General features: G+C 42.3%; 1 protein-coding gene across 1 annotated transcript in view; it reads left to right on the top strand.

The window, feature by feature from the left end:
- Positions 1 to 27071, top strand: part of SLC4A7 (solute carrier family 4 member 7) — a 131502-nt gene that overhangs the window by 92541 nt on the left and 11890 nt on the right. Inside the window, exons 9-22 of the mRNA XM_018563558.1 lie at positions 249 to 406; positions 9663 to 9750; positions 10879 to 11025; positions 12245 to 12348; positions 14409 to 14583; positions 16069 to 16202; positions 18719 to 18964; positions 20262 to 20367; positions 21308 to 21469; positions 22063 to 22176; positions 22350 to 22511; positions 24241 to 24492; positions 25560 to 25628; positions 26820 to 26993. Of these exons, the coding sequence (XP_018419060.1) occupies positions 249 to 406; positions 9663 to 9750; positions 10879 to 11025; positions 12245 to 12348; positions 14409 to 14583; positions 16069 to 16202; positions 18719 to 18964; positions 20262 to 20367; positions 21308 to 21469; positions 22063 to 22176; positions 22350 to 22511; positions 24241 to 24492; positions 25560 to 25628; positions 26820 to 26993 (2091 nt within the window). The remainder of the gene's footprint in view (positions 1 to 248; positions 407 to 9662; positions 9751 to 10878; positions 11026 to 12244; positions 12349 to 14408; positions 14584 to 16068; positions 16203 to 18718; positions 18965 to 20261; positions 20368 to 21307; positions 21470 to 22062; positions 22177 to 22349; positions 22512 to 24240; positions 24493 to 25559; positions 25629 to 26819; positions 26994 to 27071) is intronic.

Here is a 27071-nt window from a genome sequence, read left to right as displayed (position 1 = left end):
GTTATTTTCATTTTTTAAAAAAGGTACTTTTACAGGAAAAATCACTTTTCTAGAAATTTAGATAATTTGATTAACATTAGCAAGTATCTAAAATAAAATAAAAAGTTTTACATCTGACAGACTTCTTGGTGAAAACAATTCTCCACCACAAATTCATGTTTTCGTGTGCTGTTCTGGAGTCATCCAGTTGGCCTCTACCGGTAATTAACATATATGTATGGAGATTTAATGACTATTTTTTGCCCTAGGTTGACATGAACTTTATGAGGAAGATCCCCCCAGGAGCTGAGGCATCAAATGTTTTAGTGGGAGAAGTAGATAATTTGGATCGACCGATTATAGCCTTTGTGAGGTTGAGTCCGGCTGTCCTTCTATCTGGACTTACAGAAGTACCAGTCCCAACTAGGTGAACAAAGTCTGGTATCTTTTTTTTAAAGTTGTTGTAGTTAATGTTACAGCCAAGACCAAATTTGTTTTGCACAATGTGAGAAAGGGTTAGAAACACTGCTAGATTTGTATTGGTATCCTCGTCTCCATCTCAGGGTTTCTACTGGCTTTCTGCATATCAAAATGTAAATGGTAGAAAGTCACTTGCATTCCAAAAACTGTTGCAGTCAATCTTCTTCTTTATTGACCATCAAAGTGACGCATTGCTTAGCGACGTTTCGAGACCGTATGGTTTTGTTTGCCTGAAAAAGGGACCATATGGTCTCGAAACGCGACTAAGTAATGTGATACTTTGATGGTCAATAAAGAAGATTGACTGCAAAAGTTTTTGGAGTGCAAGTGGCTTTCTACCATTTACACTTTGATATGCAGAGGCATCTGGGGTTAACTAAACAATAATTGCACTGTGTCGTATAAATACAATGTTGGAGTTTCAATTACTATGGAACTATGGGAAAAATAGGAAATGACATGATTTATTGTTTTCTAACATTACTACTACAGATTTTGTAATCTGTAGTATTAATCTGAAATGGACTCCAGCAAAGCTATTTGAAGAAGTTACAGCAACAGATTTGGGGAAACAAGGTTTAAAGGAGAACTATGGGGTCAGTGCTTTCCCCATAGTTCTCCTAAGGGTAACGAGAGGACACAAACCAGCGTCCTCCTGTCCCCCAAAGCTCAGTATACCGCGAGCTACTGAGACGCCGCAGCTGGAACCGATCCCGACAATGCTGTCTGGATCCACCCAGCTGCAGGATTGACATCTGGCTCTGCCTATCCAGAGGCAGAGCCAGCTGTATCCTCCCCCGTCCGTTCCGCCAGTCAGCGCTGGAGGATCGGACAGGGGAGGGGGGAATCCCTGCAGGGAGCCGTGAGTGACATTCACGGCTCTCTGCACGGATAGATCGAGAAGTGAGCGAGCGACGGTATGTGTTCGCTCACTTCACGATCTACTGAGCCGACCTGTGACGGTTTCATTGTCACAGGTCGGCTCAGATTATGAGGCTGAGTGAAAATCACTTGCCTCATAGTTCTCCTTTTTTAAACCATATAAATAAAAGCTGATCCTCGTAACCACCTTTCTTAGTGTTATATGATTTATCACAAATCCTGTAATTGTTACTTGTAATGGACAGCTTGGTCTGCATGTAAAGTTGGAGAAAAATATGAATTAAGGTATGTGGGGAGACATGGAATTCATATACTGAATGACGAAAAAGAAAACTGTGAAGAGCACTAAGAATCCCACTCACATGCAGTGTGTAGTCAAATAGCAGAAGTTGTCATCACCTGCTGCATAATCCTAGGCAGTCAAGACTCCTTTATTTGCCAGCTCAAGTATTACTAACATACAGTTACCAGAATACAGTGTGGAGAATTTATCAAAACTGTTGCAGACAAAATCTGGAGCAGTTTCTCAACCAATCAGCTTCTCTCTTCAGTTTGTTCAGTTAAGGTGTGAAAATGAAAAAAGAGAAGCTGATTGGTTGCCATGCCCAACTGCTCCAGTTTTTGTCTGCTCCAGTCGTAATAAATCCCCTCCAGTGTCTGTCATTGTGGAAGTCTTATGATTTATGTTGTACTTCACTTTTGACTAGCATCCTATATGTGTCTGCCCTGGTCTCGCAGTAGACAGACATACCAGAACAATAGAGTTGCAACCCTTATTTACATAGATGCATGCGTAGTTACATAATCGGATTGAAAAAAAGACCCAAGTTCAACCAACAGAAAAATAAATAAATGAATACATCGAAAACTTCTTGTATACAGAACTCAAAAGTGTCTGATTTGCTCCAATGGGAATCCAATTCTTCTTGATCCTCTCAGATATTTGGATATTACCTGGATCTACAATCTGCTTTGTTATTTCTTACAAGTATTAATAGCCGGTTGATGACCGCGAAGTTTAGCAAGTTGCATCAGTTTTATTGTAATCATAAAGAACATTCTAGCTTTTAGTGTGGGAAAGGTGTGAGACTCTTCCGCTCCAGTGCAGGAGGAATCTATGTGATCTAAAATCAATGGAGCATTTCACATTTCTATTATATGCCTCCCCAGTCAAGTGGACTTTTATCAGCAGCTGTAATCAATACATCAATATTTCACAGCCTTTTCTCTATCCAAAGTGTCAAAGTAATGAACTAATTAAATGACATCCAACTATATTGTACTGTCATTCTTATTGTACTGTCCTTCCCCCCCCCCCCCCTGTAGGGTACATTGTCCACTGATAGATTTATGCAGTGTGAGTCTGCAATAACACTGCCATCCACACTGTTAGCTTCGCAAAGAAAGGTCTTTGAAGTCAAAGCACATTTTAGAGTTTTTTTTCTTTGCTGACCATACATTACATAAGCCGTTGCCATTATGTCCAAATTACCGTCTTTCTCTTCGTGTAATCTTTCGGGGCCAATTTTACTCCTAAATGTTCTGTTGCTGTACTTAATTCACATGCTTCATTATGAATGGCCTGCCAACACATCACAAAAGGTAGAAAAAAAACAAAACATGCTTGACCGGTTTTTAACAGAGCAGCACATCATAACACATTGTATATGTGTTGTGGTGCATTGGGCTCTACTGTACAGTGTGTTGGTGTGGTATTCACAATCGGTAGCACTGCACAAAAAGCAGGTGCTGTGCTATGCATTGTGGTAACGTGTTAACGTGCTTTGCCCCAACGCAATAGTGTGAATGGACCCGTAACCTTGTGATGCTGATGGCCATGCATTGAAGCATATCCTCTATTTGTGGATGGTGATCCATTTTGAGATTTCATACACATGAGATTTGCTTATTTTGGACAGAATATGCAAAGTATATTTGCTTAGGTATCAACTGGCAAAATGGTATACACAGTAATGCATTTGCCTTTATTTGGGTATTGTGCATCTAATTCTGTTTTCTTATACCTACGTAGTTGGTCAGGTTGAAAAAAAGACACAATTCCATTGAGTTCAACCTATAGACCCACCGAGTGATTTGGCTTAGACAGACTAAATGTGGCCTTTGCGAAGTATGGTTATGATACACAGGAGGTTGGAATAGCCCAACATACAGTATATGGGTTCCCTTACATAAAACTGACCTATACTGGGGAAATATGGGGGCTCCCATTACAAACCTCTCCCTGTGAAAATGCTAATTATTTTGATTTTCTACTGATCTAGTATCTTCATTCATTTTTTGGTCACTAACACATAACAAGTGGTGGACTTCTTTCTGGCCTTGCCTGCTTGTTCCAGGTCAGTGACTTAAAGTATTGGCTATAGACAGGCAAATAGCAGTTTCAAAATCAGTTCAGCAATGGAAGCTCTTGTATTTCATTTAGTACAGGTTTCCTTTAAATATGAATGGCAGTCTATACCCCTTTATAACCTTCCTATGGTTTCTAATTGAAGAGCTGCTAAGGTCTCTAAATAGAACCTGTTAACAGTTTGTCTCAGTTTTCAAAGCTAGAAGGGCTGCCAGTAAATTATCTGGTCTCCTAAAACAGACACCCAAAATAATTTTGTTTAGGACTGTTCTGCTTTGGGATCACAGGGAGTCAGTGGGATGTGTGCCCTATGTAGAAACAAACACTACTGACATCTAGAACATGGTGAGGAGCAAGAGTGGACAAGGATCCAGCATTGAGGACATCTGGTTGCATATGGAAGAAAGATTTTACCGTCCGTTTAGAAAGAGCTTCTTTAACTCTCTACAGTAAAAGTGGTTAAACTTTTCTCCAGGCAGAAAAAAAAATTGAAGCAAGTGCCTCAAATTATTGTTTAAGCAGCCATCACTCCTTTCACTATTAATCTGTCAGGAATTACTACCTGCTAACTGTTGCATTGGCAACGCATCCTGTTGTGTAGAAAAGTCACCCCAGCTAGCTAGCTATGTGCTGGGTGACCGGTCACCTCAATGTCCCCCTCCCATAGCTCTGCAGCACTAATCTATGGGATGTAGCTCTGCAAAATTAGCCTCCTTGCAGTGCTGAAGGAAGAGACCCTGAAAGTCAGGTGAATATATTGTCCAGATGTCAAACAAGCAAGACTTTCTTCGATAGGGGCAAGCTATGTAAAAAAACAAACTGCATGAGGTAGTTTGTACTCTGAGTCTACTTACCTGATACTGGAAAGCGCTTGCCCGGCGCCACCTGCTGATGACCCGTACGTCCGCTGTCTATGGAAATGTCTCTGACCTGTGTACTATACAAAATTGACAACAACACAAACATGCGGACCTGAGATATGCCATGGTCCGGGTGGACGGTACGCCAATAAGGGGGCAAAAACAACCATTTAGAATTGAATTGCTTTTATTCGTATCTACATTTATACAGCCAAACAAGAAAATGCTTTTGCCATCTCTACTTGAGGGTTCGGAACATATCTGATGAAGCATGCCGATTTCCACCTGCCTAACTGCTTGATGACGTGGGCAGGAACCCCATGTCGGGAGGCGGCTGAGGCTGCCCCTATGCGGAAGGAGTGCCCTGAATATCATTTGGGATTCTCCCCTAGCTGCCCGAGGAGTACCCTGACGTGTGTGACGAACTGCTGCGAGGAGAGAGGGGCGACTGGGAAAGGCAGCAACGGGCCGTGCGGAGCTGTCGGTGATGACAGTCCAACACCGAGACGGGGCACCATGCGTTGCCTGACGGAAATAACTCGATCCGTGTGGGTGCGCCTACCTGATTTTTTACACCGCTCGGGGCTCAACGTATAGTGGTCCGGGTAACGGCATAAGTTCCTCTTACATACTGTAGCGGCTATGGGACTGGAGGACGTAAACTCACCCGGTCTCAGGAAACCATAATAAGCCAAGTAGATGGCAGCTTTTAGAACTAAGCTCTGGGTAACACAGAACGGGGATCCGTCCAGCATAGCGGACATGCCCCTGAACAAGTGCCCAGAGATGGGCAACCTGGCGCCCCCGGATTGTGCCCCTGCTTTCTGGATGCCCTATAGGATAGCCTTAACGGGGTGAGCTGTAAATAAAGACTGCCTGTCTGGGTGAGTCAGGGACAGGAAATGTTGAACCCCCGCCAGATATAGCCGCATCGTGCTGTGCGCCAGTTTGAGGTCTGAGTGACAGTAGGCGATAAAGGCTAGTATATAAGATACGCTGCTGGGCTCGTGAGTGGCGTATTTGCCTTGGAATGTATTGAAGGCTTTCCACGCCACCTCGTACGCTTTGCGGGTATTGTGGCAAGGGAGTTGTTGATCAACCTGGCGGCATCGGACCGGTGTTTGTCTAATGCAGTACCAGATGCTGGAATATAGGAACTGGCGTGGCAACCGTGTCCGCGTCCGTGTGCTGTTGGAAGAAAGTGTTGTATTTAAACCTGGACAAGGCATCAGCCGCTACATTGCAAACACCTGGGATGTAGTGACAGATGACATTAAACTCGTGTTGGAGGGACAGCCATGTCAGCCTACATAGAAAGGACATGATCTTTAGGGAATTGGATCTACCTTTGTTGATTATGTCGGCTGTGGCTTGGTTGTCCGTGTGGAAAACAACTGTATGGCCTGACCATTATGGGCCCCATGTTTTGGCTGCCGCTACTATAGGGTATATCTCGAGTAATGATGATGTTCGAGAAAATTCCCCTATACTCTCCACTTCGACCGGCCAAGGGCTAGCGAACCAGTGGGTGCCAAAAAAAAGGCAGCAAAACCCGTGGCCACCTGCGGGGACGAACGGGTGGCATGCGGGATGAACAACGAGATGCCGTTCCAGTCCCGCAGGAACCGGTCCCACATGAGCAGATCTGCACATCCGGCAGCGTCCACGCGTACGACCGAATCCTGTTCCGGGGCCGCAGGCAACAGAGCCAGCAACCTGGAGATAAATGCCCGACCCTGGGGTATGATCCGCATCGCAAAGTCGAGCATGCCCAATAAGGACTGCATCGACCTCCTGGTGCATACTGGGGACACCACCAGGGTGTGCAGGACGTCCCTGATCCGGGCCAACTTGTCCGGCGGCAATCTGGACCGCATGGGAGCCGTGTCCAGAATGACCCCCAGGAAAGGCAAAGCTCTGAGGGGGCCTTCGACCTTGCGTGCTGTGACGGGAACCCCGAGCGACCCGAAGGTGTCCAGCAGTATGCCGAGGCCCCGCGGCACCCTGTCGGGGGATTCGATGAGCAGATAGTCATCGAGGTAGTGCAACACCTTCTGACAACGAGCGTGCTCCCCCAGAATCCAGTGCAGGGCCTGGGCGAACCTATCAAAGAGCCAAGGGCTGCTCTTGGACCCGAAAGTCAACCTGGTGGCGAAGTAATACTGCTCCCTCCACGTGAGCCCGTGCCACTGCCACAACAACTGTGGGATAGGCAACAACTTGAAGGCGTCTGAGATGTCCGCCTTGGACAGCCACGAATTCCTGCCAGATCGCACTATATACTGTATGGCCTAGTCCACCGAGGAGTACCTGAGGCCAAATTCCTCCGAGGGTATCAGAGCATTCAAGCTATGAATGTGTGTGGAATGAGGGGCGGACAAGTCGTAAACTAAACAATATTTATTTGAAAACATCCCGCACACCAACCCGATGGGGCTGACCCTCCACATGGCAAAGGGGGTTCTGAAAAAGGCCCAATCATGAAACCCTTATCCAATTCCACCCGAAGCAATGCGTCCACTGTGAGAGGGTCTGCCAGAGCCGACCCCAAGTTACCGCACTCGTGGGTCGTCCGTGGCAGCGTGACGAAGCCAGTGTGGAAACCGGTGGAAAAACCGTCACCCAGAAATTCCGCCAACGATGGATCCGGATGCAAGGACAAAACAGACACCAAAGCATCCACATCCACCCGGCTTAGTCACGGAGTCTGCATGTTCCCGACCGAGCATGCGGTCCTCGGATGGGCCCTGAAACAGGTGGAGCAGATATGCAGCAACCGACACTGTGGATAGTTACACGACTTGAAGTTGTTATTATTGCCTCTCTGGGCCCTGCCCAAGCAGCGTATGGGCCTGCCCAACTTGTCGACCTGAGCAGACGCTGGGCCGGGAGGGCTGGGCAGGAACCCAGGGGTCGGGTCGGCACGGCCGTCTCCGCAGGCGCGGTCGTGGGGCAGCAATGGGCAGTGTGTGCTGAGGACTGACACGTGGTGCAGACGGGCGAAGTGAGCACTGCGAACTGCCTGCAGAACAACTCCGTGTCAATCCTACCCCAGTTGGCCGTAAACTGAAATTGCGCCAACCCAGCCGCTGCCTAGGTCGAAAACGCCCGGTGATAGTCGTAAAAAGATGGCAGACACCTCCCCGCAAGCATACGCCCTGTTATCCCAGACGTCGTGCGCTGCAATGAGCAGCGAAGCCAAATTTACGTCCTTCCACTCCAAAATGTCTTTACGTAAATTAACGGGGACGAAGTGTGCCGGCGTAATGTTGGGAGGGCCGGCAGCCCTACCTGGGATAGGGGGCACCGGGGCGCTAGACTCTGGGGCACCCGAGGGGGTGCTAGAAACATCCAGTACCGCGGGAACAACCGTGGCCTGCCACTCCAGAGTCTCGGTCCGGTGCTGGAGATTGTGCAACGAGGTGGTAATAACGTTCAAAGAGGCGTGAATCTGCGTCAAGGAAGCGACAACAGTCTGCATGGGCATCTGCTGGGAGCTGCCACTAGCAGCAGCGGAGGGAAACAGCAGGCGGAACAGCTCCACCCTCCTCGCCGTGGCCAGAAAGGGGATGCCCTCCTTTTGAAGCTCCAGAGCGAGCTTGGGGATCGTCCAAGCCCTGATGGAAGGTGATCTCCCACGATCAGAAGCCCTGGTAGGGGTAGCCAGTAGCGAAGCCAGGTCCACACCCTCCGAAACATGCGACATCTCGGTCGGTCCTCACTGCAAAAAATGAGAAAAGGCATGACCCCCCTCCTGAATGACCTATCGTGTGACCTACAGTGAAAATGAGTGACGTGTGCACGTGCGGGGCCCTAAGCTGGGCTCCGCCAGGACAACGCGGGGAGCCACTGACTGCGCCTGCTCGCTCACGGTCCGTGGAGTTAGTTCCCCCTTTGTGCGAGCCACTCGAGCGGAGGGAACACCCAGCATGTGCTGCCACCGTAGCACGTGCCTGCGTCCGACGACGCAGGTCTGGCGAACACAGGAAGGGAATGCATACCACACCATGTACATGTAATAGGCACCCATCGCAGGGCAGCGGCAAACGACATTCAGTGTGCCACACATGCTGGATAGTAGAGGAAGAAAGGGACAGAGACAGAAAAGGAGGGGGCTATGCAGGGGAGAGGAGACAGGAGGATGTCTGCCCCGAACGGAGCCCACACACCACCCACACAATACAGCTGCCAGTGGGAAGGCAGGGGCAAAGCAGGCAGATCAGCTGAGGCAGCGAGGGCCACGGCAGAAGGCCAGGGGTCGGCAATGACGGAGGGGCACAACGGACCCCTTGCTGAACACAACGCTGCTCCCCTGCTGCTCCTGACCCCACTTCCATACGAGCAAAACATGGCACAGTGCCGCTCCCGGATGCCCGCGGGCAAGGGGCCGACCGCCACCGCAGCCCACTGCCTTCAGACACATGCCCCCAATGCAAGGCAGTCTCACCTGGTGTCCTGGTGGGTGGTAGCCTGGGCGAAATCCGCGCCGGGGACCGCGACAGTGCCGCTCGAGCGAGGCGGCCAAGAAACCCTGACACGCCGATGGGTCGCGCTGCTGGTGACGTCACTGGGAGGCGCCGTCGGATCCCTTCGTTCCCCGGAAGCCTGAAACGAGCGGCTTAAGAGGACCGACGGGCCGGTGACTCCTCCCACAAATCAGGCTAACAGGTTAGCCTCCCACTTATAGAAAAACATCCACATATATAATTATTTTTAAATAACAATTTTTATGTTTTTGTATTTTTGATGGAAATAATTTTCCCCCCCAACCTTATTAACTATATATTGTTGACTTCTTCAGCATGTGTATAACTGTTGGACACATGGGGGTTCCACAACGGATAGCTTTTTTTAGACAACAGAGATGTTGATTTTTCTGAAATTACATTTGGGTTATGCTACAGTTTTGTTGTGAACGGTGTATAGTATAATTCTTCTGTAAGATATTTATCTTTTAAATACCTGATCCCTCAATGTGTTCAGTTGATTATATTCTAAAGGTTGTGGTTGTATAGAACAGTCCTCACTTAAGTAGCTCTGTTTGTATTGAAATATACATTAAATGCATTTTCTTCTCTTATTTAATTCAACAGGTTTTTGTTTGTATTATTGGGTCCAACTGGAAAAGCTGCTCAGTATCATGAGATTGGAAGATCAATAGCTACTCTAATGACTGATGAGGCAAGTCTTCTTTTTAACATTGTGCATGTTTTTGACCATACAGTAATTATTGAGTAATGCTTGATCTTCTCTTGTTGGATGTCATCATGAAATTAAGTAGTTATTTAATGTCTAGTAAGCGTCTTTACCTCAATACAACCCAGTAAATAATTTAGGGGCTTTTACCCAACAGTCTCCTCCATATATGGGAAGTAAATCCTTCTCTATTGCTAAATCTTATGGAGTGATTCGTACTTCCAGTTGTCTGTTTAAATTTTGTGGTACACATTTGCTTCTGTTTCTCACATTGACCCACACACATTTACTGTAGGCACACACAATTTGACTATTTAATTGCACAGTCAATCGCTAACATTGTTTTAGCATTGATCTTTAATGATGTGTGTGTTTTTTATGTTGACATATGATACCACTGCAGTCTACATTACAAAGGGTTTGTTTTTGTGTGCAGGCAATGGTTTTTTTGTTTTTGGATATAGAGTAAGAAAGGTTTAAAATCGGTGTCCTGTTGGGGAGAGTTCCTTTACTTCCTTTTACATTTCTGGGATAGGAAGAAGGAGCAATTCTTTATAAAGTGGCAGTTGTCACAGGAACAAGTGTTCCCACTGGAAGATTTCTATCTGGGGACAGCTGTAAAATGTTAGCTCTTCCATCACCTCCTGTCTTGGTGACAACAGTCACTAGGACAATTAGAGAAGGTGAATCTTCCTAGTGTGGACACAACCAGCACTAAAATCTTCACAGGAGTTTTAATCCATCCATATTCTATCCACGACTAAAACTGTTTTGGATATAAATACACTTCAGAGAAATCCTGTACTCCATTTTAGATGTTTAAAAGTAAATGTTATTCCCAAGAAGAGTTTCCCTTGGTGGCTAAGCTCCAAAAACTGCCAGACTACTGGCTAATTAGAGTGCCCTAACTGTACTCTAAAGCTGTGTTATTGGCTGCTTGCAGGACTAAACTAAGTCAGGGAACGTTAGACTCTGTAGCATCGTAAAACACAGCGGGGCACAGAAAAGGCAAACTAAAATGAATGATTTTCTTGACCCCCTATGTGGAAGGCATTGGTGGTAATCTTTGAAAGAATTGGGAAGGATGTAACTTTGTTACCGTTTCCTTCACAGATATTCCATGATGTTGCCTACAAGGCAAAAGACAGAAATGATCTGCTAGCAGGAATAGATGAGTTCTTAGACCAAGTAACGGTCCTACCTCCTGGGGAGTGGGATCCATCTATACGCATTGAGCCACCAAAAAGTGTTCCTTCTCAGGTGAGTGTTGTACATTGTTGGTGTTGTTCTAACCTGGGTTGCTCAATGCAGGTGAAATGTAATCACCTGGATTTTTTTTTTCTCGTGTACTTCCTTTTCCTTGATATATTTTTATTGTGCATTATTTATATATTACAAACAACATATAGTCTCACAATTTGTCAAAAATGAACTACATGTTGTAGTAGTTATGTGCTGTATTGTTAATTTGTCCAGGTTGTGCTCAGTCTTCAATGTGTATGTATAAATATCCCCAAGGGTATTTTTTTTCCATCACAGCTATTTATTTTAGGATGTTTCAAGGAAACATTAGGTGCAGTATATCTCTGCATATGCATTAAACAGTCAGTGGCAAATGTGCATTTTAAAGCAGAAATCAATACAATGGAGACCTCGTTCTTTAGAGAATTCTCTAATACTAAATGTGGAATATAACATGGGTGCAAAAATGGAAAAAAGGGCCTCAGTCATGAAGGGGTTAAAGACCTTCACTTAAAAATGATATTGGGAATAAGGTCACATAATCTGGTAGTCCTTTCGAGTTTAAAAGATACAGACTAAGAGGAGGGACTTGGTATAGAAAATTATTCTCCAAAATACTTAATAGGCATGAGAAGATACTATGCCATCTGTCAGCCTCTAGGGGCAGCTAAAGAAGTGTTGATGTCATTGGAGAGGTCACTGACATGTTATGGAGCCATTACTACAGACTATTATAGGAACTGTTTGCTAGCTTGGAAGTGAGATTTGGTGACTGATCTACCAAGAATATTGATGTCAGAACAATAATGTACAAAGTAAAGTATACAGATTAGTTGTGAGGGAATACTCCAGTTGAGAAATTGACTTCCATTTTAATGTTGCCCAATCAGTGAGATCACACAATTCAGTATTTACAATTGTTTACATATACACATATGACTAAATTTGAAAGTTCTAGGTGGTCCTGTTCAGATCACATGAAGTATAGAAGGTCCTACAACTGTGACTTTGATGCATTCATTATTATACCACTGCCTTTGCCACCTAAGCAAAAATGTTGGCACCGGTAGGACCTAATAGGGTCTTTAAATTTACTGTTCTTACCCATTACATTGGTCTGCACATCTGAATCCGCCAATATGTTTTAATGGTGGGTGTCGAGTTTACTCATGTCATTGTGTTCATAAACTTGAATATCTGACCTGAGTGACTGCTTAACTCTTTCTCACATGTACAGGAAAAGCGTAAAATCCCAACCATCCCAAATGGTTCAACGCCAACAGGTGAGACGTTCAAAGAGGAACAACACCATGCTGGCCCAGAGCTCCAGAGAACTGGATGGTGTGTATTGCTCTATTAATTTTTTTATATTCGCAAAATATGAAATATTATTTGATTAGTTCTAGAAACTGTCTCCTGGTAGATTTCTCTATGTGGCACAGACACTCATGTGCATGGTCTTAAGCCTTTAAAATTTGTGTTATGGCCTTACTAGAGAAAAGAAAACTTCAAGGATCAGTTTAATTATGTTATATGTTAAAAAAAATGAAAACCAGGAAGTTACTAGAGATTTTATGAAATGTCATGTTTTGTCAAAGTGACTTGATTCGGATTGCCTTTTGTCCCTGTAACATTCTTTGCTCCCACTGCTTTTCAGAAGGTTTTAATGTTTAAACTACTGCCAATGGGAAAATGTCATGCTTTTCCAGGTTTTATTGCTGCAAAGGAAATGGAAATAAAAACAATAGAAAATCACTGACACATGATCTATAGGCTGAACATTTAGGAAGGTATATAATCATTAGCTACTGTACATAAATACTTCAACATGTAGACAAACACAAAGGGGCTGATATCTCAAAGTGAGCCAAGAGGAACATTTCCTGTTGCCCACAGAAATCGGTCAAAATTCATGTTTGTTTTATACCAGGACTGGAGAATGATTGTTAGGTGTAGGCAATTAGACTTTTTTTTTTGTCCTCCTTAGTTCCTTTTGATACATTAGCTTTTAAGACTATTTGATCAATTTAAATACAATTAAGCATTTGTACCAGGATGAATTGGTCTTGGTAAAATATTTGAGCATTTCTAAAGTAAGCCATGCTTTCTACTGTATAAACTGTAAATGGCATTTCTGTTTCTGCCGTTTTAAAGTTTATTAAAGAAAGCCCAGCAAGATTACAATGTTGAGGATAATCTGTCAAATTCCATAAGGCCACAGGTCTGATTTTTTTAAATTCTGGAGTGATCCTTCAGTATCTGTGTATTTGTTGATATGGGTAACACGTCCACTTTATTCCATGTTCTACAAGTCCTTTCTCATGCACCTGGATGTATAAAGGCAGAGATTACTTAGATGCACTTACTTTTTTACATAGTTTACATCTACACACAGGTACAACATGGAGTTGTACCTAATAAGATTGATGTTCTAACCAAGTCCAGGTGTCTTTTGGAAATGTATTCATCCATGGAGAAAGCTTCATGTATCACCCAGCTTTCCTTTGTCTCGGCACAATACATTTTCAGTGCACTTAGGATGTGGTACTGGTCATGCAAGATCAGTGGTTTATATCTATATCTAATGTTTATTCCTCCAGAAGAGGGTGGGCATTGCAGACAGTTGCAATCATTTTGAAAATAGTTTTTAATCTATGTAACCTCTACAGATTTCTTCAATAAACATAGAAAACCATGACTCTTTCCCACTTGCATCATTTGTCTATTGCATCCCAATGTCCATAATTTATGCAGTTTTGTCAATGGTTTCATATTACTTATATGGTATTGCATAAAGTTTATTTGTTACAGTTATTTCTCTTTTGGCAGTTAGAATAGTACATGAAAGGAATTCAGTAACCCCCATTTTTATTATTTTTAAAGAAATTCCTGGAATCTTTTATAGATCAGGTCAAGGTTATGAAAAGATAGAATTATCTATATGTCTGGAAAATGTATTTCAATTGAAAGGCCTCTTTGTGGTCAGCTAACAGAAGGGGCCTAATGTCCAGGACCCATAGTGTCTAACAAAAGAAGCCTTGCTCAGGTTACTTATTTAGTGTTCTGTGTGGGCAGTAACCCCCTAGCAGCCATTGAAGCTTAGCATTTGTTGGTCTTATTACGCTCATCAACAGAAAATGTTTGGTTGTCATTGTCACTGGTCTTTGCAGTGTGTTGGCACATATGCCAGTATCAACAGTAGTAACTATACAAAAGTCCAAGGGCTGAATATTAAAAAGGTGAAAGCCCTGGACATCATACCCCTTCTGTTCTGCTGGGTTTAGGGAGGGGATTGCAAATAAATAATTTTCATGTAGATGGTTAGCTCCTTTTAAATTAAATAAGAAAGTAGTTAGACTCCTGCAGTGTACAGATTGACGAGTTTCATCTCACCTATTTAGGCTTTTTGGTGGTTTGATGCATGACATCAAAAGGAAAGCACCTTTTTTCTTGAGTGACTTCAAGGATGCATTAAGCCTGCAGTGCCTGGCCTCCGTTCTTTTCCTATACTGTGCCTGTATGTCTCCTGTAATCACTTTTGGAGGTCTCCTGGGAGAAGCCACACAAAACAGAATAGTGAGTACAAAAGAAAGATTGGTAGTGCCCAGGCTATTATTAGACCTTCTCATGAAGGTGTCCGTGTACATTTGTCTCACGTGTTCATGCTTGATCCAAAGAGTCTACTCCCACAGTATTTGACCTTCCCCCGCTTACAGCTCTGACACAGTTTGGGGGAGCCCAAGTGAACAGAAGATGCAGAGTTTGAGGTAAAACAGTTGTTTTGACGTGAGGAAGTCTAACAAGACATGGGCCCAAAGCGATCTCCAGAGTTCTACACCAGGCAACGTGGTTTTTCTTTTTCTTTTTCTTTTTTATGCTTATTTCTTTGCTTTTTAGGTTTCTGTTTGTTACTTGAATAAGGTAAAATGTTTTCAATTAGTTTTGTCAATTGTTTCCTAACTTATAAGTTAAACTGCCAAGATTTTTTTTCTGCAGCGTTCTTCAATTGATGTAGATGCACAATCTATACTCATTATGGAAACAGCCATCTTCTTTTTTAGTTGCTGCAGATGAGAACGCAGCCTGACATCACATGAAGCTGCCAATATGCCTGAATAATTACAGTTGGGTTCTTCTGAGACGCTGCCTCTGATAACCCAAATCTTGCCCCAGTCTGGCAATGGCCGTTCTCTATTTCATAAGCTCTACTCCTTTAAGGAATAAATAATTCCATATTTCAGTAACGTCAATCGTTATGCTGTGTTCTCGACTTTAATGGTTTCAAATGGCTGTTTCCATCTTGTGTCTAGTAGACAAGTGCAGTGTATAATCATGGCTGTATAGTCTATTTATGGAAGACATTCTTTTTCTTCTGTTACCTAATTTTAGAAATCTATGCAAATTATTTTCCAACGGCCCAGTCTTTGTTGCATTTAATGTATAAAATGTAAGCAGCCTTACTCCATCATAGTGTATTATGACCTATTTTGTTAGCAGATATTGGCATTTTTGTAACTTTTTAAACTTGGCGGCATTTTGATTGCCATAAAGTAATCATTTTTAGATAACCGAATGTTAGTAAAAGAGTACAAAGCCGTATATTCAAAGTTCAGTTCTGAAATTCTATTATATTGCATTTTCCATTATGACGTTACAGTGAATTTAAAGTGTTTATTTGGATAATCAAAAGTCTCACTTTCTGTTGCATAGACATAATATTGGTGCTAAATTAAATCCTGTATTTATATGTCCAGAAAACAAATGGTCCTGTTAAAGACCTGTAGAAATGTACATCTGAATGTAAATTGTTGTTGTATAATCTTTTGTGCAATAATGTCTATACTGTTCATTTAAAATTTTTCTGTGACCTGTACAGGCAGTCACACATGAAGTGTACATGTTATGTTTGCAGATTATGGGCTGTGTGTTGTCATGTGGATTGTGGTTGCATGATATGATTTCTTTTTATACCTTTTTGTCTGTTTTTGTACCTCTTTCACGTGTACTTTTTCGTTGGTGAACAAAAAAATGCAACCAGTTATTTTTGTTTCTTCTGTACAGAGTGCAATAGAGTCTCTCTTTGGAGCATCACTAACGGGCATTGCCTATTCTCTATTTGCTGGACAACCGCTCACCATATTGGGAAGCACGGGACCTGTCTTAGTTTTCGAAAAGATTCTTTTTAAGTTTTGCAAGTGAGTGTGATAAAACATTTGTCTGTTGCTCAGCATATTAATGCATCGTGAAGCCATTAGATCATGAGCAATAGTCCAGTTTAATCATATCAATTAAAGTGCATCTAACCCAAGAATAAAACTGTAAAATAGCCCATTTAACCGGTCATTAGATGTGGTGGCTGGATTTTCAGGTTTTCTTTTCTATTATTTTCACCTGGTGATCTTGCCAGTAACACTTTTCTGTCCTGGGGTGGCAACGCTGACTCACCGTACTGTATCTTTGGAGGAGCAACAGTCCTAACATCCTATGCTAGATGTTAGGACTAGAGAATGCCAGCCGCTAAATCTTATCTATATTATTTAGGGGACAGATGTTCTGTAGTCCAGAGCTGAACCGGGCAGGGCTGATAACATTGCTTGAAACAAAATTGCAGACTGCACAGGACACAGAACAGCAACATACTTCTGACAGGACACAGAACAGCAATATACTCCTGACAGTATCCACTTATGGAAAAGATATAACACAAATGCTTTCAGTACTATATTTAACAGACCAAAAGGTAGCAAATAATAGTTAGGGTTTAGATGCACTTTTTATTTTCCCAGCAATGCAGAAGTCTGTCACAATTCATTGTCACTATATCATGACATAGAGAGTAAAACAATAGCATTGTTTTTAAGACCTGCCAAAGGAAATTGTGAAACAAATACACACTGAAGCCTTGCTGACATGTAGAAGACCCAGGACACTAACATGCTGCAGTGCTAGGTATTCAAGCCTATAAACCTTTGTGTTTGTCTAGAGTCTTAGAGGACGCATCTACCGGCAGGGGCCGCCCCTAGGCTGTAATTGGTCTTTATTTTTGTGCCTAGCGTCCTTCTCCTGCAGGTGGCGATATTACCCTACAGTACAGGATCTCCGATCTGTTCCCTGTGTCCTTCAATGAACGGAGAGAAAAGGATTTTACGGTGAGTACCAAAATCCTATTTTTGTCCATCCCTTCCATTTTCAGTCATTGAGGTCTGATAATGGGGAATTGCCTCAAAGATCGCTGATAATGTGGGTTCCTCTGGTGCATCAGTTTGCAAAGCATCGGGGAGTTGAATAGTAGACCGCGATGATGCCTACTAAGAGCCAGCGTTAGCCCTACATGCTTGTCCTGGATATCCCTGCCTACATCTTTGGGCCGACATTACCCCTGTTTTAAACCTTGTTTTAAACCTTAAGGCAGGACGGAGACCACAACATCTTGACGTGCATTGCGGGCGAACTTTGGGAGGCAATCTCCCATGAATTTTACCATCCCCTGGCCAATTTTCCCCATGGCTGTGGTAGCTGGTGGTGCCAGAGTGGTTATCGGAGCAAAGCCACTGTGAAATAAAGCTGCCAGGATGTAGTAATATGTGTAATAGTGGAGCAAAGCTCAGCCCTTGCTCATTCACCGAGAGTCAGTGGTTAGACGGCAAACCTGTTGTATGGTAATTTAGAGTTTTTATGATGGAAAATGCAATAGGAGAGCTTACTACCTCCAGTGAAAACCTCGAAATCTAACCAGAAAAGTTGTATACAAATCTCAGCTTTTCCTATAAATGTTGAGCTCGACTTCGGCTCGATTATTGCATACCCTTGTAAAGGGAGGCCTCATTGACCAAATGGGGATTCTTTAGGAGTGGGACCAAGCTGTAGTAACCTTTTGTCTGTAGATCTATTATTTATTTGGACACACCACTTTCAATAGGGGCAACCTCTTTCTATGCCTTGAGTTCTATGTTAGTCTAGAAAGAATTGCCCATTTGTGGCAGGTTTACCTTATCTACCCTTTACTGACATATGTGCACCTTTTGCATGGATTAGACTATTTTCATATGTTCATTTCAATATACTGTATGTTGAAGTATATCTAAAGCCAAAGGTTTTTGTTTTTTTGGTACCTTGGCAGCCATCGTATACTGATGTATGGGGCTTTCCCTATTGACTGTGACTCTCGTGAAGATTTGTTATGTTATTGGGAACATTTAGATATGGTTATTGTGTCTTAGCAGTACCCTGTAAAACATACTTTTTGTCTTCAATTCCCCTAAAAAATAGCAATGCACTTTCTGGCACGCAAGTGTGCCTAGGCACACCTGTACTTACAACCTTATAGCTGTATATCTGACACATGAATCTAAGGTACTGCTTTCTGTGACTGCTAGACATAGTAGATTTGGTGATGTCACTGTTGTCCTTTGCTGTAGGCTTTGACGTGAGGTATAAAAGCCCTGCCTCTACCAAGATGGCTGCCTCCATACAGGGACACAGTACTAGGCATGGTATTTCAGCAATGGGGAAAATCAGTTGTAGGGAGACCACAGAAAATACTGTTAACTTGTCTTTTGTCCTCTGCCAGATTTTCTTCAGGCACAGCTTCCAGACTTTAGTTCTCCTTTAACACCAACTATGTAAATCTAATAATGTGCATGCTGCTATCTGATTATGACTAGTCTTGGAAATTGGCTCAATATTGTTTAATTAATGTGTTTATTCATAGAGATTTCAAACTGTCCTACCTGCCTTTGCGTACCAGTATCGGCTTGTGGACAGCGTTCCTCTGTTTATTACTGGTGGCCACAGATGCAAGCAGCTTGGTCTGTTATATTACGCGATTCACAGAAGAAGCATTTGCTGCTCTCATTTGCATAATCTTTATTTACGAAGCACTGGAGAAGCTGTACGACTTGGCAGAAAAATATGTTTTCAATATGCACAATGATCTCGACATGCTGACAAAATACTCGTAAGTCTAAAAAATAACTACTGTCACTCTTGACTACTTGTTGCATCTGTTTTGCGAAGATAGTAGCAGTCTGTCAGTTGTATCTGTCTCTTTCTTTTTGACAAGACTCTGACCCAGAGCCATAACCACAGATAACGGGGCCCCGTAGCAAAAAATTTGGTTGGGGGGGGACCCCCGATGACCTTTCTCTGCTCTGAGTAATGCCAAAATCCTAATGACTTCTCTTGTGCATCTGAAGTTGTCTCTACACTGCAGTAGACAACAACTCTAATCCCCTGCAAAGTCTACGACCAGTCCTACTCTTGCAACCTAATGGAGCTCCCTCCCATCCCCAGGCCCGATAGCAGCCACCTGGGCTGCTATGACTATAGTTACGCCACTGCTCTGACCAGCTGCTTTGTCACATGACTTTGTAACGAAAGCCAGATTTAAGTTTTGCACACTTTGGACACTTTTGTTTTGGTTTTTTTCTCTCCACTTTTTTTTTTTTTTTCTCTCATGTTCATTTAAGGACACAGCAGATATCTTAATTGGTTACCATTACTTGGCACCATAACCCAATGGTAGAGATTCAAGATATCCGCTGTGTCCCAAAGGTGAATGCAGAGAAAAGGATTTTACGGCGAGTATAACAAATCCTATTTTTACAAAGCCTTTGTAATATTTTGTTCTTGTATAAAAATGAAATATGCTAAGATAATGAAGCACAACACAAATGAACATGCCTTGAAGTATTGATATTTGTTTTGAAGAAATATGGACCTGTTAATAATAATTGTCATGTATCTTAATGACCTCATTTGTTTTAGGGCCTGTTCACACCTGTCTGTTTTCCTGCCACAAAACACATTCTTACTGTATGAAAATTGACTTCAAGCAGAAAAATACTAGCATTTGTGGCTGGATTGCATCTATAAACTGCTGTTTAGGGTGCTTTGAAAGGGAATTACAAGGGTCCATGCACTCCTATGAGCGTATTACCACCTGCACTGGGATGTGCGTTCATAGGTGTGGATGTCTAGCTAAACTTCTAGTTATTTTTTTCTACATCGTCAGGTTAATTATTCATAGTTTAATAGTGTTGTAATTGGCAATGGGACCATTATAAGCCTGATAAAAAAACAGAGCTTGGAAGGCATGATTTTGCAGAAAGACGAGACACCCTCAAGCTGATAAGGAGAGGCTTTTTTCAGCCCAAATTAATAATATAGAAGAAATGTTTTTTTCCTGTCATATTCTTTCAATGAGTCTGTTTTCAGTTTCAGACCTTGATTTATGTCTTTTCACTGTTATCCAGATGTGTTTGTGCTGAGCCAGACAACCCTGACAATAAGACGCTGGCCTTTTGGAGTGACACGAATATTACTGCCAGTGAAGTAACATGGAATAACCTCACTGTCTCTGTAAGTCTGTGGACTGATAAATGTATGGGTTTTTTTTTTTTTTTTACAAGAGTCAAAGAAGTTTTATTCTGATGTTTGTTAGGTGCTTGGTGTGAGTGTGTCTCATATTGTGTACATATGTGTATATATGGAGGAGAAGGGGATTGAAAAACTACAAGGTAGGTGCCACAAACTGCTTTCTGTAGTGGACCTCTGGTCTGTGGTTTGTTATAATTTTTAGAACAGACTCCACTGAGCACAAAACTGGTAACATAACATAAAACCTCACTGTAGTTTTAGAAAAAGGCAAACCCGTTATGTTAAACACAAAAACCTGTACCACTAAGCCCTCATTCACACCTCTGCTATGTGACATAGCAGAGGTTCTGCAGAGTTCGCTTTTGGTGCGCTGCGGTAGGCAGCCCATTGATTTGATTGGACAATCATATGTTCATGTTAGTCAATCAGTTTGACTAACTAAATTCTAGGATGATCATCTGATAGTACAGCACTGCGTGTGAATTACATGGTGTTAGTCCAGCCCAAATTTTTGTAGCTTCAGATAGAAGATAAGTCTCCAGTGGAATGATATAACTCCTTTTTGGTTTTCATGATCGCGATCATTGGAGCAGGATGTGAGGGAGAATCTTTTCAGCAAGGACACAGAAAGCAATGAAAAGCTGACCCAAGGTTCTAAGCTTCCTAATACTGTTGAAAACTACAAGAAAACTGTTTCAGCTGGTGTTCTGCTTGCTATAAGTTAAGTAGAACTCCAACTGAAACATAGTTTTCTTGTAGTTTTGTGGTTTAAGACGTGGTACAGTAACTTTCCACCTTATATTGAGTGATAGTGGTGTCTGGTCTGCATCTAGCAGAGTGGAAGTAAAGCAGTGTGAACATTTTAATAGGATCAGACAGAACAGAATTACACTTTCTTGTCTGTATTTTTTTTTCTTTTCAGGAGTGTATTGCACATCATGGTTCATATGCAGGTTCTGCCTGTGGTCAACATGGTCCTTATATTCCCGATGTCTTCTTCTGGTCTGTCATCTTATTCTTTACAACATTCTATCTCTCATCTTTTCTGAAACAGTTCAAGACCAAGAATTATTTTCCCACCAAGGTAAACATTTCCTGCACTTTTCTGCGAATATCTCACAATAGTGGTGAATCTGGGGTCATGTTTTGCTTTGTAATATACACCAACTATTCCCACTGTAAGCTGTTAATTCTGTTTACAGTTTAGTGAACTTTCAGGTCCAGTGTACTCAAGCACATAGTTTGAATTATGATTGCTATGTTTACTTAAAGTTGAACTCCCGGCGCACAAATGCACAAGGCAAATTCAGGTACCGATGTTTTTTTTTAGTACTTGCCGATAACGTATACCGATACGAGACGGGGGACCATGGAGCCGGCTTCCTGGCCAATCAGGAAGCTGGGTGGCGTGTAATGACTTGCCGCCTGTCTTCCTGATACCGGAAGTTCTGGAGGATTTGGGGTGAGTACTCCCAAATACTCATTATCTGCACTGACACTGGTATCAGTGCATCCCTAAAATATATAAAAAATATATTCAAAACCAGCTTCCCTTTTAGAAGAAAGTTGCTGGCAAAATATTCTTCGGGGTATCTGGAATTTCTTATACGGTTTAAAGTTAAAAGAAGATTGTGCCTATGGGTCCTTCATGCTTCCTCATAAATTGTATTTCTACAGGTACGCTCTACAGTAAGTGATTTTGCGATCTTCCTCACAATAGTCATTATGGTAGCCATTGACTATCTCGTGGGTGTTCCTTCTCCAAAGCTGCACGTTCCTGAAAAATTTGAGGTAATTCACATACGTCTTCTAATCTAGATCATTACTTTAAATGCTATATAACCTCTCAGTAAAGGGATCTTTTCTTCAGAAATTCATTATTACCCTCTGTGAAAATATGATTTTTTTATGGCTATTTTTTTATATGCAGTCTTTACAATCTTCTAGTTTTTCTTTTTTTACAGCCCACATTAAAGGGCCGAGGATGGTTTATAGATCCTTTGGGAACAAATCCTTGGTGGACTCTACTGGCCGCTGCTATCCCCGCCTTGCTTTGTACCATTCTAATCTTTATGGATCAGCAAATCACAGCTGTGATTATTAATCGAAAAGAACACAAACTGAAGGTATTATCACAACTTGCCTCTGTTAACTCTAATAACATTTGTATCAGGTCCCTGACCAGTGGCAAGTTACCTGTGGCTCTAGGCTCCTTTTTGGTGTTGATGCCTGTAGCCTCTTAGCAGGTTCTGAATATCTTACCTGAGAATATACATATAACCGTAGTATCAGTATTATCTAACTGCTATAGCTTCTAGCAAATAATTGGGGGTGCAATTTATGTATTGTTTATATATAACATTTAGACTAGTGTGAAAACAATTTCTATTCACTGAAGGCGGTTATTTTGATTTGAACCAGCCTTAGTCAGAATACATTCAAGAAGTTGGGGAGCCAGGGCCCTACAATTATTCTCTTATGTGGTTGTGAGAGATGGATAGACCCACCCACTCTTGACTTTACCTTCGCTGTAGTTGATCTGAGGTTGTCCAATTTCTTATTTAGCGCTCATTATAAAAACAATTTTGTGAGCATTTTTTAAAATAATTTTTGTACCTTAAACTCTTGAACTATTTAGATTTTTGTACTGGTTGGTTACAGACTGAAAGGGAGCAGCAGGAGGGCTGAGCCATATGAGACAATGTCTACATAGTTATAGTTAGTCAGTTTAAAAAAAAAGACAAGTCCATCCAGTTCAACCAAGATTATAAAGACAGTTTCAAGGGGCATCTTAACATGAGTGTGAAATCTTTGGATCAGCCAGCATTTTAGTCTGGAAGTAGAGGGTGACCCTTAGGGGTCCATTTACGCTATTGCACTGAATTAGTGCACGCTTGTTAATCTCATCATTTAACGTGAGTTGCATTAAGACAGCCCATTAAAATTAATGGGCTGCCTAGCCTTAAATGCATCAAACAAAAAGGTGCATTAGCATTTCTGCAACATTTGTTAATGTATTGCAATGCACGTCCGCTGACAGGGTGTGTTGTGCTGCCAGAAACCGTGCATGCATCTTTTCTGATGCCTTTTGACACAGTAGGCAGTCCAATATGAATGGACTGCCATAATGTGTGGCATAAAGCGCCTATGCCAACACACCACAGTGGTATAAATGGTGATGTCTTAGCAAAGATAGTGCTGGCCTTTAGTGGGGAAAAGAAGATGAAGACATTGTCTTTGTGAGTACTGTGGACTCTTAAAGAGGTAATAAATACCTGTAAGTGTTCTACTTACACGTTAGTTAACATGCATGCATGGAAAAAATATATCTGATGCCAGGTCTGCTATCGGTCTGCTATAAGTCTGCACATTTTCAGCTTCTTTTGTTCTAGCAATGTGTCTTATTCCTGAATGTATAGAAACCATAGGCTAGTATAGGGATTGATGAGCAAGGAGTCATGATTACTCACTTCCTATAAAATGTGTATTGGTGCCTTCAGATATTGGCACTGAAAATTTCCATCAATTAAAGGGTTAAAAATGAACTCCTTTTATTTGATTGGTTGTTGGACTAACCAACCCCTGCCCCTATTTAAAAATGCAGGAACAATTAAGGACTTTAGCTTTAGAAAGTAAGTAAGGAACCAGTCAGCTTATACTCCTAAAAATAAAATATCAGCTTGGTACAAAAGTTGGCCAGATTGAGCTTGTACTGTAGTCATGGTCAGGACAGGCAGACATCTCATTTACTGTCACATTTGATAGGCATTCTAGGAGAACCATGATTACAGATGGCATTGAGATGAACAAGAGTGGCTTTATGGTTAAACTGATATTCTTTGCTTGCTTTTACAGAAAGGGTGTGGCTACCATCTTGACTTATTCATGGTTGCCATCATGCTGGGCGTTTGCTCTCTCATGGGTTTGCCATGGTTCGTAGCTGCAACTGTTCTATCCATCAGCCATGTTAACAGCTTAAAAGTGGAATCTGAATGTTCCGCTCCAGGAGAGCAGCCAAAATTCCTGGGCATCAGAGAGCAGAGAGTGACAGGTCTTCTGATCTTTGTTCTGATGGGACTGTCTGTATTTATGACCTCTGTTTTAAAGGTAAGATAGCAATGATGATCTATTCATAGCAGCATTCTTGCACAAAAATGTTTTGGGTGTCTTTCATTGCATTCCTTTCACAAGAATTGTTGTGATGAGCACAAAGCATTATATTATATACTTGTATATATTCACATAATGAATACTTCATATACTTGTAGGCTAAAAGTGACATTTGAAGCATTTCTACTATCTTGAAGGTAAAATGTATTACTCATGCTTACTGTTGCATTCCATTGGAACTTCTGATATTTTAGAGATGCAGGAAAAGAATGAACCTACGCCATCAGCGTATATGGGGCAAGGAACAAAAGCTTGAATGCAAGCACAACGTTTCTTTTGTTTGCTGTGTCATAGTTCGTCATAGCCCATAGTGTAAATCCACCAGTTTGTCCAGACTGTTAACAATGGCACAGCAGGCCGGTCACACAGGCTTTGGCTGTTCAGTGTCTTTGTTGAGTTGCAATTAACAGGAATTAATGAAATAACATGTTAGAGAGTTTTGGCTACAGTCCAAACTCAGACAAAATAATTTTTTTTTAGGATTAGATAGAATGTCTGAACTTTTTATTTTTGTCTGTGTTCTCCTTATCTCCTGTGTATGTGAAGGGTGTCATGCAGACACGTGTATAGGGTCCCCCATTATCAATGGGGGCACAGAGAGCAATATAAACAAATCCTCTAGTAGAGCGAGCAAAAATGAAGAGCCTCTGCCAGGAATTTAGTGTTCCCATTTTTATGGCGAAACGCTCTTCTCACTTCCTGTCCAGATGGATGACAGCAGAGAAATCTCCTTGGGGACAGACCAGTTCCAAAACTTTGTTTGATTTAATCCATCCTCACTTCTTCCTTTCTCTGATTCCCTGTGGTATGTTGGCAGTGCAATTAATGTGGAACTGGTATGGTGACAGGGGTTAGTCCCTGACCAGTTTGTATAAAGATTACATCCAGCAGGACGAAAACAAATGTGTATGTATATGTAACAGAGTAAAGTATTATCTAGATGTAGTTAATTCTGTAGCTGATGATGACACATCCTTGCTAATGTCTTGTTTGTATCATTACAGTTCATTCCAATGCCAGTTCTGTATGGTGTCTTTCTGTATATGGGAGTGTCTTCTCTAAAGGGTATCCAGGTAAGTCTTCCAAATACAGAATTCCTAAAAATAAAACAAAATACACAGCGGTATGAATGTAGTACAGAGTTGAGCACTCTGGGGAATGTAATGTATAGCATGGCGCACACAGTGCAGAAGTTGGTGGTACGTGGTGTGCCACTACATTGGCAGCAGCCATTGCAGAAGAGTGTGTGGTGGTAGTGGTGGTCAGTGGATGCGTGCACATACTGTATGTGTCATTGTTTACTTACCTACTGGCCCTCCTGCTCTGGGTCTCCAGGAGGTAATGTAGGCACAAATTACAGAGTCATTGGTTGGTGGATCAAACTACCCACACGCTGCCTGTGCAGACATGCACAGTTGACCGTTTTCCGTCAACCATGCTGTCTTGTGCTGTATATGGCAGCGGACAGCACAGTTCGTGGGAAAACTTAACATTGCATGTCTGCGGCACATAGACTTGCGACTGTTGCCCACTTAGCTGCCAAGCCCTGCATCTGCTAACAAAAAAAATGTGGGTTGCTGGGTCTAAAACCGTAGTTCTCAACCTGTGACCTCAGGACCCACATTTGTCTTTGGTCATTAAGTCGTGACCCAAGTTGCACGGCATTAGGGTACCATGCGTTCTGGTGCAGGGGCGTACGAACTGTGGGCGGTGCGTTTGCGGTACCATGCAAATGAATGACAACGTGGTACAGTGCGTTAATCACATGGTACTATGTTATTAATGCACTCTACTAGTGTGAACGGAATGGAGCTCTCAAGGCCATAGCCCCATCCCACCCCAACTCGGCGCCAGGCAGCATATTTTGAATGTCTACTTGGCACGAGAACTGACTGCTGTGCTAGGGCGAGGCAGAGGAGCCTCTCGCCTAGAAAAGTGGAAGGCTTGTGGCGACCCACTGAAAACGGGGTCGCGACCCACCAGTTGAGGACCTAGGGTTTAAAATTTAATATAGGTATAGGAAATATATATAATATACTGTGTGTATCTATGTATATTTATATATTTTTATTATTATGTAGGTATAGGATATTCATTGCAATGTTAAAGAGCTAGTAAACTATTGTAATATATGTATTAAATAATTCCAAACATGCATGTTCCTTTGTCCGTGCATAACGCGAGAATGTAATCCGCGTCATATTAATGTAAATACAGAATATTGCTCCACATTACTTACTCTTCTTTTGCCTGCCTACCTGCAGTTCTTCGACCGGATAAAGCTATTTGGAATGCCAGCCAAACATCAGCCAGACCTCATCTACCTCCGTTATGTCCCCCTCTGGAAAGTGCATGTGTTCACTGTCATCCAACTCACTTGCCTCGTTCTTTTATGGGTCATCAAAGTATCTGAAGCTGCTGTTGTGTTTCCCATGATGGTAATCAGTCAGTCATTTCCAACATTTTGAATTTTTTTTAGTAATTCAGTGCTGACTGCTCATATTAATTGTTGACTG

The sequence above is a fragment of the Nanorana parkeri genome, unplaced genomic scaffold (genome assembly GCF_000935625.1).
Source record: "Nanorana parkeri isolate BGI_ZX_2015 unplaced genomic scaffold, ASM93562v1 scaffold675, whole genome shotgun sequence".
Taxonomy (NCBI): Eukaryota; Metazoa; Chordata; class Amphibia; order Anura; family Dicroglossidae; genus Nanorana; species Nanorana parkeri.
Note: the sequence above shows the minus strand (reverse complement) of the source record. Positions and strands in the feature narration are given on the sequence as shown.